This window comes from Zeus faber, assembly GCF_960531495.2.
Source record: "Zeus faber genome assembly, chromosome: 19".
Classification (NCBI taxonomy): Eukaryota; Metazoa; Chordata; class Actinopteri; order Zeiformes; family Zeidae; genus Zeus; species Zeus faber.
The window spans coordinates 16,411,861-16,426,844 of NC_137206.1; the positions used below are offsets into that span (position 1 = coordinate 16,411,861).

Consider the following 14,984-nt stretch of genomic DNA (forward strand, 5'->3'; position numbering starts at 1 on the left):
TTCTGCCTCCTGGCGAGGGGGGCTGACTCTCAGTCTCTCGACTACAAGTCTTCTGAGCGCATCCACCATCTTTGATGACACGTCCTCCAGCTCAAAACTTCCCTTTGCGTGGTTGCTGTGCTCACTTCCACTCTCCATTACTGACACGGGCGAAAGCTTGGTTTTTTTTGGTGAGAACGGGCTTTGTCTTTGCCGCCGGTTGCTATGGCACCACCGCAACACCCATATTTTCCATGAGGATAAAATTTGAGGGGGGACTAGTGGATTTAAAATTTGATTAATGTGGCGTTTTACATTTCTACGTAGTTCAATCAACAAATTAATAATAAATAAATAAATAATAAATTCTTCCACATCTCTACATCCAAATACACAAAATAGGAAAAACAGGCGCCAACCACCTCAGTGCCAGAAGGCTACTATGGGAAATAGTTGATATTATGGGATGTTTTGCATATCCAAATGCTTTTGGAATGTTCCAAAACTAAATTTCCGTCTGCAGTCCCCACTGTTTCCCCAACTTACTCACAGAAACAAATATTGGATAAACAGGTTTAGACAAAGTTGCACAAATAAATGTTTACCTGCTTTTCTTTTTACGCATGGTAATCTGTTGACCCAATTTAAGTAAACTGTGGCACCAAGAAGGCAGAATATTGGGTGAATTGGATATTAATTACTAAGATATTTAGTATTTAGTATTATTAGTTTTGCTCAGATACTTAGTAAATATAAAATATTAATATAAAATATAAATATAAATCAGTTTTCCTTGTGAAATTGATTAGGATTTGCTCAATACTTTTGGCGCTATACAACTCATCATTTGGCATGCCATTACTAAATCCAACACATTTAATCTGTTACATTTATTACCAATTTATTTGTTTGAATTTGGTTCATTTATTCAATACTTTTTAAGTTGTGGTTGATTCAATTAAATGACCTTGATAAGTCACTCTGTTGCCATCATTTTTGTAAGTCACCATTGGTCACATTTTTTACAAATATGCTCCACGGTCATGGTGAAGCACAAATCAATAAATAATGACTCAAATATAAATCATCTTATGGACATTGAAATCCGCTGAATGTAAGTGAGAGCACACACACACACACACACACACACACACACACACACACACACACACACACACACACACACACACACACACACACACACACACACACACACACACACACACACACACACACACACACACACACACACACACGGCCCTACCTCCCCGACTCGAAGGTGAACCAGGTGGAGTCGCGGCCGTATCGCCGCAAGGAGCTGAGCGGCCACATGACCAGCTTGACCCGGGCGTTGTGGATGTCCCACAGGTAGATGTTCTCGTGGGTGATCTGCATGGTGCACTCGCCGTAGATGTCCAGGTTCGGGGTCGGCATCAGGTACACGTTGAAACGTTCTGGGAAAAGGTTTTCGTTTTAAAGCCAGAAGAATCTGTCGAATTATCTTTTACTGGTCTTAGTGGATGCATTGCAACGAATAAACTGGGTAGATTTTGAACTTATTATACGTGTGGAATGGATGATTGAAATGAACCAAAGAATGTCTCGACTAGAGAGAACCAAGTCATCCCAAAATATTATTATATCTATTGACATGGATTTGATTTGAGAATTATAGATTTCCAAAACATTGACAGAGCAGTCTCAACAAACAGCTTCTGGTCATTCAACTGAGATGAGTAATATTATTCCCACATGCTGCAGGATTCACGGTTTGCAAAAGAGTAATCGGGACAGGGATCCGCCGATCGGGGCTGAGCAAACTATCGCACTAATTCCTCAAACAACAAACTGAGAAGAGCGTGAGGTAACTCGCAAAACTATGAAAATGTAAATAAATAAATAAATAAATAAAGTGCTGTTTGGGGTCTTGTGACACTGACACCCGCTTTCCCGAACGTTCATTTCTGGTATTCTACAGAAATTCAAGCCACCGTGCCTCATATTAAAAGATCAGTACTCATCAAGCCATGGATTATTCTCCTCTTCCCTCTGAGGAGAGCCTCAGGTAAGGAGGGTGTGAGTGACATGAAGGTCAATACCTGCCCATGGGCTAAATCACACTTTTGTCTATCCCCATCAAAGTTTTCTGCAGAATTTTCTTGACACCGAGCTGCGTCAGGCCAAAATCCTTCAAAAAAAGGAGGATGCGCAGACCTGCTGATAGAGCAATGATTGGACTAGATAGGAAGTACCTCTTAACATTGACTGGCATCATGTAATCATGACACCCTGTTGGTGGATCAACATCGGGTCAGGTCAGAAGCACCGGCAAAGCCAGATGACAAGCATCCAGTGGAGTCATTTTCCCTCCTGGAAGACCTGGAAGACCTGGTCTTTAATAGGGATGCAACAGTACAGTGGGCTCACGGTTCGATATGTATTACGGTATGGTATCTTTATGTTTAAGTTTTTTTTATTTTTTTATAAGTTGAAAAGGGGTTAAAAATGGTTTTATAGTAGTCTGCCTCAAATAACTAGTGTAACCTTCTATGTGTATGACTGTGGGGGAAGGGGGGCGAAGGGCGTTCATGTTCATTGGTGGCTTGTATGTGATAAGTTCACCTGATTGGATGGAGGGTGTCCAGGATAGTGGTAAATTCAAATATTAATTTCCCGTCATATTTTTTTATATAAATACTGTATATATTTTTCTTATTTGAAAAACGTTACATAATAAAAAAAATAAATAAAACCAGAACTATAATTTGTTATTTTTATGTAGAACAGGTATAAACAGTATTTTTCACATTTAAATAATAATAGTAAAATAACTTAATGAAATAAAACGTGACAGTCAGACCAAGTGCGTGTGTGCGCGACCGTGGGTGCGCTCCTATTCAGCCAGGGTACCTCGGCGAGGGAGGAGCATAGGCTATCTCTTACACAGAGGGGGAAACATTCGCCGGTTGCAGGAAAAGGCAACTTAAACAAACAACACCAAACGGTAAAACTTGACAAAAAAAGAACGGCTCGTCACCCAGCGAGACTCTGTTCCCTCCGTTCCGACAAAAGAGCCGTTCAAAAGAATCTGATCATTTTGTGCTTTTGTGGAAAAGGCTGCGTAGCCGCACGCAGTTGGAGAGAAAAATATCAGCCTCCCGCGCAAAATGATAGGAATGCCAAGCGAAACTGATGTGACCGGTGAAGCCGCAGCATTGCGCCAACGGGCCGGTGGACTTCAACCGCGATACCGTAATACTGCGGTTCACGTGCACGTATTGAACCGTAGGGGGCATAAATAACAGTTTGAAAACATACCGTGTACCATTGCATTCCTAGTCTCTAATAAGGACTTGCTCTCTTCTCATTGATACAACCAAATGTGTGAGAAAGCACTGATGGACAGATGCCTTGGAGGTCTCATTAGCCGCCATAATAGAGTATCAAGAATGGACTTCAGCACAACGTCTGGAAGTTCAGACGGTGACGCCTCGAGACAAAGTGCATCTACGCAGCTGGCTTCCAGTGCTCCATCTAAACCCAGATTTGTTTCAATTATTATACCTAATGAGCAAAAATAAGCTGTTTATCCATCTAATTGTTGGGGTTTACGGGTGGTGAATGTAAAAAATCTAAAATTGTAGAAATCCTTTGTCGAGTGCAAGGTTATACCTGTGTGAATAACCTGTGATGACGTGCGAGTATTAGCTATGTTAAAAGAGTGTAAAAGACTAGGCTATAATAAGTGGTATATCCACAAGCACTAGCTATACACACAAAAACATCAGCAAATAAATGGTAAATGCTAAGTGTGTGACGGTGTGAAGGGCAACCCCACAATCAAATGTGTTCTAGAAAGATTACATATCTATTCTGATACCTTCCCCAAAGCAAGCTGCCAAACAAATACTGGGGGTAATAATAAAATTAACAGTCTGACTTCTTTGCATTTTCATTAATAGTGATAGTGACATTGAATGTGTCTTGGTGAGTAATGAACTTGATTATGAATTAAAAATTACTGAACAAACCAGACCATTATTTTTATAAATTTTTTTTTTTTCCCCCCAGAAAACTGCAGTGCATGTACCTGCCCCACCTTTGGGTGGGGCAGGTACCACTTTCGAGTCACCTACCCTGGTTGCCTTGGGCCAAATTTAATACACCGCTAAGAACTAGGTTCTTTTCAACGTCTGCCCTTTTACAAACCTTAAACACTTCCTCTCAGCCTCGTGCTTTTTCTATTTCCTTGACAGCCCTTAAAAAAAAAAAAAAAAAAAAAAAGCAACCAGAATGGCCTTCCACTGTGACTGCAGCACCCTGTTGTCTCCCCTTTTCCAATTCCATTTCCGAAGAGAGCAGAATATGCGGAGAAGCACATTTATTTCACATGGCTTTAGGAGCTATAATCTCATCCATCTCTGTGACAACCTTCATTATGAGGGAAGCCAGTGATGCACAGCACTTCTCATTAGGCCTGGAACACAGCCTGTGACCTACGCACACGCACACACACACACACACACACACACACACACACACACACACACACACACCTGAAGTTGAACTAAGTTCTGTTAATGTAACAAGCAACTGCTACGGGGGCGTGACTCAGAATCAGATATTGACAAAAATGGCTCCTATTAACTGGGCCTAATTGGACAGTGGCTGTGATACTCCCTTAACCCTCTGAGGACTCGCTTGCATTAACACACATGGGTCTGGACCGCAACCACTAACTGCTCTGTGGCAGGCCGAGTGCAAGAGATTGACCCCAAATGGCCGCCTGTGTTAGTGTGGACTAATTGGGTACTCACCGTTCTGCTCCCGCTGCACGCCTGCTGCTAACAGGTCCGGCTCTCCCAGGCTGATGTCGTTGAGACGGCTGCCCAGGCACTCCAGGCACAGCAGCTTACACCATTCCTCCGCGTCCAGCTCTGCACACGGGCAAACAGCAGCACAGCGTAAGCAGAAGAAAAAAAGACGTGCACACTCGCACACATGCGGGTGCAAGCGCGTATTGTGCTCTCCCGGTGCTCGGGTACAACCACAGAAAAATAAAGTGTTCAAATCATGCTGCGCACACAACTATAACAGCTCAATATGTTTAATTGTCCTATGAAACTATATTTCTCACACACACACACACACACACGCACACGCACGCACACACACACACGCACACACACACCACCCGAGGGATTTGAAATAAAATCCTGCATGTACAGGACAACAGCACAAGCACTGGTAACCAGGAGGGAGGAAAATCGATGTGATCGATTCGGGGCTGATGAAAAGAGGCGCCCGGTTCAAGAATGGCAAATGAATGCAGAGTCCAAACCCTCCCGCCCTCCGACAGCACCGTACAGTAGCCGGGGTTGAAAAACACACATAGAATCAGATCCAGGACTAGTGATCATCTTCAGTGTATGCAGAGGATCAATAGGCTATTACCCAAATTGAAAGGGGAGATCGGGTTTGCGGGGCGGGGGCTGCTTTCCCTTGGCTCAGAATATTAATTGTGGCGGTAATGTCTGCGTGTGTGTTTGGGGAGGGCTTTCATAATAGGAATAGACGGTGACCGGGTTCATCTGAATAATTATCTTTGCGGTAACAATTCTGAGCCAATTGATGATAATTGGGATTATTATTAAGCCTTTTCACTGGGACTGGTGTTCCAGTGAGATATGTGGCGTTTCCAAAGTCATATTGTGTCTCCACACTTCCACAGCTGGCACTTGGGGAGGTTGGGGGATAAATTAGGGCCCCATTCTCCACTATAAGACTGAGATTGAATTGTTTAATTACACGCAGCGCAGATACCGATTGATTTCAAAGAATCAAATTCTCAAGTTTGCGTAGCGGTGACAGTTGAGCGGTGACATTTTTTTTTTTTGGCTTTTTTATTTTTGGCTTTAAGTCAGGAAAGAAAATGTTTACAAAAGGCACAAAAGCGCTCCGATTGTCTTTTATGCAAGCTCCCAGCGAGGGTTACTGGAGTATGAAATGAGGCGAGCGCTGGAGTTGTTTATCTTTGCAAAGCTTCCTCACCCCAGGCCCAGAGGGATTCTTGGATGTGTAACTTTAGCCACTGATGTGTACAGAGACATGTGAAGGCACACTACTGGGTTTTGTGTGAAGTGTGAGTCTGAGCCTTTGTTTGTGCTCATTTGTTCTGTCGGGAGTTTAGGAGCGTGGCAGGGTCATCCGCGATGATGATTCTTTGTAGACGCACATAGGCGACTGTGCGTGGATTTAGGTAGTATTGTTACTTCCAGCGTCCATAAAAAGGGATTGCAGGCCGCACATCCGACGCCATGAGGGGCAGTTCTGCGGAGGGTGACAAGATCTCTCTCTCTCTCTCTCTCTCTCTCTTTTAATTTTCATCACTCACATTTATTTAGCTGATACCTTTTTTATTTAAAATGCAACGGTACAGTGGACTCACGGTTCAGTATGTATCACGGTTTTGGTGCCGCGGTAATGGTACGGTTTTGGTATCTTATATATTTACGAACATTTAAAAAAAGATTCAAGTTAAAAGGTAAAAAAATGGTTTTATGAAACACTGTAACACAGCCATGACTTAATTCTTATCTTATACATCATCTTATACATACCACTGCGCTGAACCGCCTCCTGATTACATCCCTTTTTTTTTTTTAACCCTCATTTACTGTCATAGCTATCACAGGAAGGGGCCACATGCCGAATTGCTGTTCTAATTTTCCTGGACTCACTTAACTCTGTTTGGAAGATACATGTTGTCGTCTGATGTTTCTATGTTTACGTTTTCCATGTACATGTTGTTGTTTGGCTCTATGTTTATTTGTCTCACCTGTGGTGGTTCTCACCCTCTTGGAGTAGAAATGATGATTAGTTGTTTAAAGATCAAAACATGATAAAACCGTTCTGCAAAGAGGGGGATTGGTATTGGTTCTGTATAAGAAAAAGCTGTGCCCTTGCTTCCACAGGAGAAAGTTATTGCAAGCAGTTCTTGATTAAAGAATGATTAAAGAGTGGCATTGCAGGTTGAGAAGTTAAACTGTACTTTCAAACTTACTCTGTCCTAGATACAATACAAATACTCTGTGTTGTATGCCAAGCATGCTGACAGTACAAGTAAAAAAAAAAAAAAAAAAAAAGGTTTCGTACCTGACCTTGATGGCTCACACGATACCGGCACGTATCCGAGAGATAAGAGTGGATTTAAACTTCAAAGCCCTTTTTGTTCAAAACCTTCATCACACCACCAGCCATCATCTGGGTGTCATGGCATCCCCACACATTTTAACTAGCCAATGCCTATGCATACTAGCTGTAAAGGGATTTATGAAACAAAGAAGGAAAACCGCTGCTGTCTTACAGCTTGTACATGACCAACAGGGTAATCTAGAATACCCAAAAAACCATTACAGTTAGACTCGATATCTTTGTTACGTGTACTTATAATATACCTAATGAGACATCAACCTGAATCATGAAATGTTGTCGGTACGTCACGCTTGCTGACTTTGCCTGCAGTTGTCCTCACCTCATCGGCCCAAAGCTCCTTTGGATATGAGCATCGAACCGAAGGGGGGATATTTAGCGGACAAAGCAAGGACTGCCTTCCCTGGACTCTCTTCCCCAGAGACTCACAGGAGGGGGGTACGAAACCCCTCGCTGGGATCACAGGATCTGTAACACTTTTCTGTATTCCCAAACAATAAAGATGCCAATTGGGACGGAGCGAAGACAGACAGGATAACCATATGGCTCTGTTTTGTGAGTCAACAAGCCCCTTCTCTCTTTCCCTTTTCCACACCTATCTGCCCTTTTTGATCCACCAATCACTGAACAACATAAATTGACGAAGTTACCAATAGTACTATTTAAATGTATTAACTTTACTGTATGTTGCCAGGTTGCAATCTAGTGGCCAACGGGTAGAAACTTTGAGAACCACCAGTACTGTAATGTCCATTGTACTTCAAGTACTTGTTTCGCGCACAATTTCAATTTTTCTAAACAAGCCTGCTCCAGCCCCCCAGTTGGAGAACTGGGTTTTCTTATTTTCACCAAAGCTTTTTGCAACGTTACAATCATTTTTTTTTTGTTTTCAACCGAATGACGAAAGATTCAAGCGTAACTGATTAAGTTAGTGTAGTCAGGTCAATTTGATTCGACTTTCAACCACAACGAGAGAAGCCCACGGAAGTCATCGCCTTTCAACCGGGAAGTCGTCTTTGAGTCTAATCAGTTCGCCCGCTAATGAAATCACAGCCCCTGGAGAACGCTGCATCGAAGCCTTGGACTTGCCCCTGCCCCGTCCAAACCGCCAACTGCTGACTCCCACACGACGTGGAGGAAATTCACCGGCGGACGAGATGAGTGGCTGCAACTACCTACGAACTCCGCTCGACAAACCTAAGCTCTGGAGAGCCGCGAAAAACTACCCACCGCGACCTGATGGTCCATAAGGTGAAAGGCTTCCAATAATGCTTTATGATGAGGGTTGATGTTAAATTGTAATAATAATATTTTTAGAGAAGTTAAGTGTGCGTAGTGTGTGCTTTGGGTTATTGTGATGAAAGAGTCAAAACTTCCTACCTCATAATTGTCTGAGTTTAAAGTTTGTCACCATTTTAAAATTAAATTTGTTTATTTTCTTTATCAATTTGTTTCTTTACCATTTTATTTTCCTTACCATTCATTTAATTATTTACATTTTTCACAAGATCCATTTATCGTAAAGAAGTGTCTGCGTGTTCCTTAAGAGGTGAATACAATGGTAAATGTATCAGACAAAAGATCCAATCCTTCTGAGACTGATTGATTATTATTAATTTGGTTTATATTATTTTATCTTAATTGTAATCAAGGCCTTGAACAAATATCACTTAATATGACAATTTAATAATTAATAAACCATATAACACTACATAAATTGATCCCCTTTTTAATGAGTCTATTCCAATTCTTATTGTGGTCACATGGTACATAGATATATTTTTATGTGTGTGAATTGATCCGATACTTTAACGGTACGCTAAATGGTTCTTTTTTAATTCTTTAAGAAAAAAAACCTAAAACTAATTAAGAGCAGAATTAATGCAGTTTTATTTTCTGCGCATTACGCATGGAGAGGGGGTGATCGAGGAGCAATCTGCGCTGACCGTGCCGCTCACTCAGAGCAGGGTCGCCTTGTGCGTGCGTGAGAGTCGGGCAGAAGGAGCCGGCCCCCCCACGTAAATATCTCCATTCCAGTGATGCGGAACGGGAGAGAAAGAGAGAGTCTCTTCTGATAATAGCGAAAATGCTTCTTAGACAAATATCTTCATCTTATTGCAAGTTAGAAACGGGTTATATAGCCTAAATAAATAGAAAATAAATGTTCTTAATCCCTCCAATACCGTTATTTACCGTAATCGTCACAGCTTATCGATACTACAGTCTTTAATAATTTAGCCCCGGGTCTGTTTAATACAACCCAACCCGTTCTTCTGTGCTACCCCCAGTGTGTGTGTGTGTGTGTGTTTGGGGGGATGGGGTCAGAAAGTGAAGGACCTTGGGAGGTCAGTGGACACAGAGTGATAAAGACCTCCATATGGTGGTGCAAGGAGAAGGACTCTGGGCATGAAAATGAGTCATGGGGGAGACACACATGCAGTGTGTGTGTGTGTGTGTGTGTGTGTGTGTGTGTGTGTGTGTGTGTGTGTGTGTGTGTGTTTATGTTTGTGTGTGTGTGTGTGTGTGTGTGTGTATTCCTGCACAGTGAGTTGAAAAGGTAGCAGGTCGCATCCTCGGCCACCTTGCTGAAAATATAGGCAGTGTCTGCAAAAACGAAATGTATTTTTATTATAATGTCTAATGTAATGTAGTTAAATCAATGTTCTTTTTAGTAACAGGAGAGTCAGTAGAATCCAGAGCAGCGCTACAGCTGCATCTGAGGGCACGAGGAACGTTTTCCGCCTCAAGTCTAGATGACAATCCAACAGTGCATTTTGAATTACAACCCTAGTCTCACCACGAGTATTATTTACAAACACTTACAAAAATCTGTAAGCGTAAAAAATTGAAACTCTTACATCTGTCATGTCATCTACATCTATCATGGCTGGTAAAAAAAAAATAAAAAATAAAAAAAAGTCACACCCTTCTTCTGTCAGAGCTCAGAGCTGTCAGCCAGGTTTTGTTTTTCACTTGTCCTCAATTGATGTTCATGAAAATCGATTACAACAAAACATCTTCCTCTACTTTAGGTTGAGTTTAGCACTAGGATAAAGTTAGGGATGGGTTAACATCGGGTTTTAAGCAACGTTGAAGTGAACTTTTGCTGATTGGTTAACAATTGGCAACCTATATGAAGCCAGTAAACACTGTGTGGCTCACAGTCTCAATTCACAATGTGAAAACCATGGAGTTCTGTTTGTAACATAAAAACATACACAAAACAATTGTTTGCAGTTATCAAAGTTACAATGTGAGTGCGAGAGATGGACTTAGAGCAGAAAAAAAGGGTGAGAGGCGAGAGAGAGCCAAGCTGCAGAGAAGGAGAAAGGTGAGGGAGAACGTTGACTTGAAGGGAAGCCAAAGACTAAAAACACATCGTTACGTCATGAAGCCTACTACAATTAATTATATAATATTTGACTATATTCAAGAGGTTTATTTGTCACATACATACCATAATGTTTGTTATCATTGATAAATAATAATCCAAACAATCCAATGCTTTGTAGCCAATTGTGTCTCTCCAGCTTTACCTCTACACCCCATTTCAGCCCCTCAGCAGGTAACACACACACACACACACACACACACACACACACACACACACACACACACACACACACACACACACACACACACACACACACACACACACACACACAGACACACACACACACACACACACACACACACACACACACACACACGATTGTCCCTCTACATAATTCTCATCTACCTTCTGTCCTTTTCGTCCCACTGTGGGACGGACCGATACATCTGAGCCAGCTGAGTGCTTGGGCTGGGGGTCATATTGCTTTTTAACTTCCTGCCCACGTTTAAGAATCAATCTCCGGTGCCCAGTCTATAATTCAGCCGAAACACATTGGAAACGAACACCAAAGCACCTGCGATATGAAAATCAATATTTCTAAGCAGGTCCTCCCACTTCTTAATATAGCGGCAAATGAACAGCATTTGGCTACACTCCAACCCCCCTTTCCCCTTCCCTCGCTCTAAAGCTCTCAAACAAAATCTCCCTCGCTACACCATCCTCCTTCATCTGGCCTTCCTCCAGGTCACCCTCAGTCTCCCCTCTTCCTCGCTTCCCGCTCTGCTGCGGCCAAGAAGGGGCGGGGGGTTCAGAGAGAGAGAGATGGAGAGAGAGGGAGAGAGGGAGAGAGGGAGAGAGAGAGAGAGGGAGAGAGAGAGAGAGGGAGAGAGAGAGAGAGATACATAACGATGTGTGTGTATGTATATGTGATAGCATAGTGAAATGGTATTCTGTGTGTGTGCATGCTATTAGACACATTTGTATTTTAATTATTATTCACTATTATTATAGTTTGTATTATTATTATTATAATCATCATCATTTTTCCTCCATCTTCCACCTGTACCTGTTCTATATGTTTTGGCAATATTGTATTTATTGATGGTCATGCCAATGAAGCCTCATTGAATTAAGACGGACAGACGGATAGGAGGACTGCACTCACCTGACTCACAGGCAAAGGTCTTAGACGTCTCGTCGTAGAAGATGACGGCGACCGCATGCTTCTTGGTCTCCCGTGGCATCCGTGTAATGTTCTTGATGTTGTGGAGCTCGGTTATCTGACAGAGGGACACAGACTGTGTAATCTATATGCATACACACACCAAACCATAATTGTAATTGCGTTGGACTTAATTGCACAGAGTAGAAACTACACTGTATGCAGTAAAGCAATAACAATAGTGATCCACAAAACTAGGTGGACAAACATTAAAGATGCAATTTTCCACTGATTAGAAGTCCTGTACAATACAGGTGAAACCAAAAGGTGTATGAAATTAAATTAACATCTGTTTCAAGTAGCACTAGTCGTGTACTGCTGTGCTGTATATAGAATGCACTATGCTGTAATTTGAATTCGAAGCGTGTTATAAATAGATCTGGCCGCACACACACACACACACACACACACACACACACACAGTCAACGTGTCCTGGAAGATTTAAATTTTCCGGACAAATGGGAGAGATTGCGGTCAGTTATTATCTGTGTTTATTGAGCTTAAAAACAACTGATAAGCAAATCAAAAACAAAATAAATATGGCAAGTTGGTCTCAGTAAATAAAGTTTGTCCTGTTGTCCGTCTTTGTCGGGACTTCCTGTCGACACAATGAATATTTACCATCTGCACCGTCTGAACTTAACTATTAAAAAAAAACACCAAACTATGGATGTGTCCCAACGACACCTCATCTTTCTGTTTCTCCTTAGAGTTTTGGACACTGCGGCTCTGTCTCCGCCCCTTGTGTACTCTGCTGTAACCTGTCCACGAGGGAAGGGGCGGGGCTTAGTTCTATATCGACAAACCTGATTGGTCAGAGGTAGAGCTTTCAGATCAGCTTTAGATCGTCCAAACTGATTGGCTTCCTGTTGAAACTTGCAGAGCGCGGAAATTAACAGATCTGCAGACTTTTATCAAAACTAATTCAAATTGGAAGGAATTATTTCCACTGGACACTATGACCGGAGAGATTTAAATATTCAAATATGTAGGACTTCAACAGATTTTACTAGTCAAAAACTGGATAACGGCGCGCGCGCATGCGCACGTACGGGTGCCTTCCCAGCCTAAGGGATTGAGGAAAATGAATTATTTTGATGGGACATTTTTCAGGATTTTTTTCCCCATTTATCTCACCCCCTTCGGCCAGATTTTTACCTCTGCTCTCAATTTTTTTTTTCACACTTTAAACTCAATTATTTAAACGTCGATGTATTCAAAGTATTCACGCTGAAGGCTTTCCTTAAAGCTCAATAAGGGAGGAAAAGAGAAGGAAATTTGCAAAATTTTTGTTTTGATTATTTCCCTTTTCTTTCTTGATCTCGGTGGCAGCGCAATGCCAGGTGCACTGGTGCATGTGTGCATCATCGCTCACCTGGGCGCTGGGTGCACCAGGCGCCTCTGGAGGAGGCTGCAACCACGCAGGACGCTCCGCGTGACAAGATGATGTAGCGGATTCCTTTGCAGCGGGGCAATCGTATCGGCTGCTCTAACAGAGGAATAGGACGAGCATTGGCCCGCATCGCCTCACGCAGTGGGTAGAAGCTCTGAGCTTACTCAGGACAAGAGACCAGATACGCAGATTTTATTTTTTATTAAATAAAAGGGCATCGCCTTTCCGTCGGGTCACAGAAACTGATTTACAATGACACAGTGGTGGCGGCCCACCTCGCTTAGTTTTTTTTTTTCTTTTCTAAATGCTCAGAAAGTGCGTGTGTCCCTTGACAGTTGAACAGATGTGAACTTTTGAAAGGCTCATTTGCTTCCCTCCCCTCTAAAACACAGGTCAACAACCTCTCAGGGTGATTTGCCACAAGTCCTATTTAAACAGCTGAGCGGACATTACTTGGAGCTTCACGGGCCAATCTGAATTTTTTGCATCATGAATTTTAAGGATCAGGCTACATCATAATTGCTATTGCATATTGCTATACTAACCCTCACTCAGACCAGTTCCGGTTGTTGGCGGTATGTACTGCTGAAGCCATGGAAACGGCTACCATAAACCTTGATATTTCTACTTTGAATTTCACATGTTTTTGTAGTTTAATTTGATAACATTGCTTAATATTGATCAGAATCTGTTTTATTCACCAGAAACATTAACATATAAGAGGAATTTCTTCTGGTAAGGTTTCGTGCATTTCACTACAAATCATAACCATTAAAAAAATAGAACAGCTTACCAGTCGGATGAGCAACAATAAATTGTCAGCAAAATTAGGCCCTCATAGTCCATATCTGCGGCTGCTATCTCCTCTCATTAGTATGGGGTGCCAGTACCTGCTTTAACATCATCCGCCATCACCATGATAATGACCCATAATTGGTGTATTTTAGGAAGGGCTTAAAAGGCAGGGAGATATATCATAGTCAAGATTATCCCCTTCAAAAAGGAGCCTCAGAGGAATGAGATAAACCTGTAAAATGTCTCTTAATGGATCCGTAACTGTGTTATCTGCGCCCAGTGGACATCACTTCATAAGTATAATAGAATCAAATATAATCAGGCTCTTAGTGGGTGTGGATTTATGCTCTCTAGTCTATGTGCAACATAGGCGTTGCTCAAACGACAACATATTGCCATGATTTATTTATCCTTTTAATATTATACAAAGATCCTGAAATAACATCAAATAATTTGTATTTCTATGATACTTTTTTTTTTTTTTTTTAACATTTCAACTCGGGACGCCGTGTTTTACAGGGTGTTGCATAAAGGCCGCATAAATTGTGACACAAGCTTGAAGGTGACATTCAATTACTCAATAATGGGTTATTGGTGTGTTTTTTTTCAAGGAAACCAATGCTTTATTCCAAGCAACAAATGGCCATGTTTTGTGCAGTGTAATGGGTGTAGTGAATTAGGTTAAACCGAAAAGTGTGACTAGAATGTCAGTAGGGAACATCAATAAAAGGGTCAAACGCTGTGACCTATGAATAAACATTTGTCAGGCTCTGAACCGTATCTAAATCCAGCACTGTCTCGCGGGTCCATCTCTCATACTGTGCATAACACCATTCTGACATTTCAGAACACATAACTGCACAGACGGTCGAGCCTGACAGATATGCAGAGCTGAAGTCAAAATCCATACCGATCTTTGAGAATATTTACATAAAAGCTCCATTAATGTGAAATCTGAACTAACTAGAAAGCATCCACAAAATTATAAAGAAAATAAATGTAAAATTCCAACCAGGAGAACCTTTCCTCTGCCTACTGCCGAAGAAAG

The 14,984-nt window shown here is 41.8% G+C and overlaps 1 protein-coding gene across 1 annotated transcript in view; it reads right to left on the reverse strand.

Moving 5' to 3' along the window:
* The window catches only part of dok6 (docking protein 6), a gene marked incomplete at both ends in the record, with an annotated part of 57,704 nt that overhangs the window by 10,437 nt on the left and 32,283 nt on the right, over positions 1–14,984 (reverse strand). Inside the window, 3 exons of the mRNA XM_080020563.1 lie at positions 1,244–1,433; positions 4,797–4,916; positions 11,691–11,805. Coding sequence (XP_079876689.1) covers positions 1,244–1,433; positions 4,797–4,916; positions 11,691–11,805 — 425 coding nt within the window. The remainder of the gene's footprint in view (positions 1–1,243; positions 1,434–4,796; positions 4,917–11,690; positions 11,806–14,984) is intronic.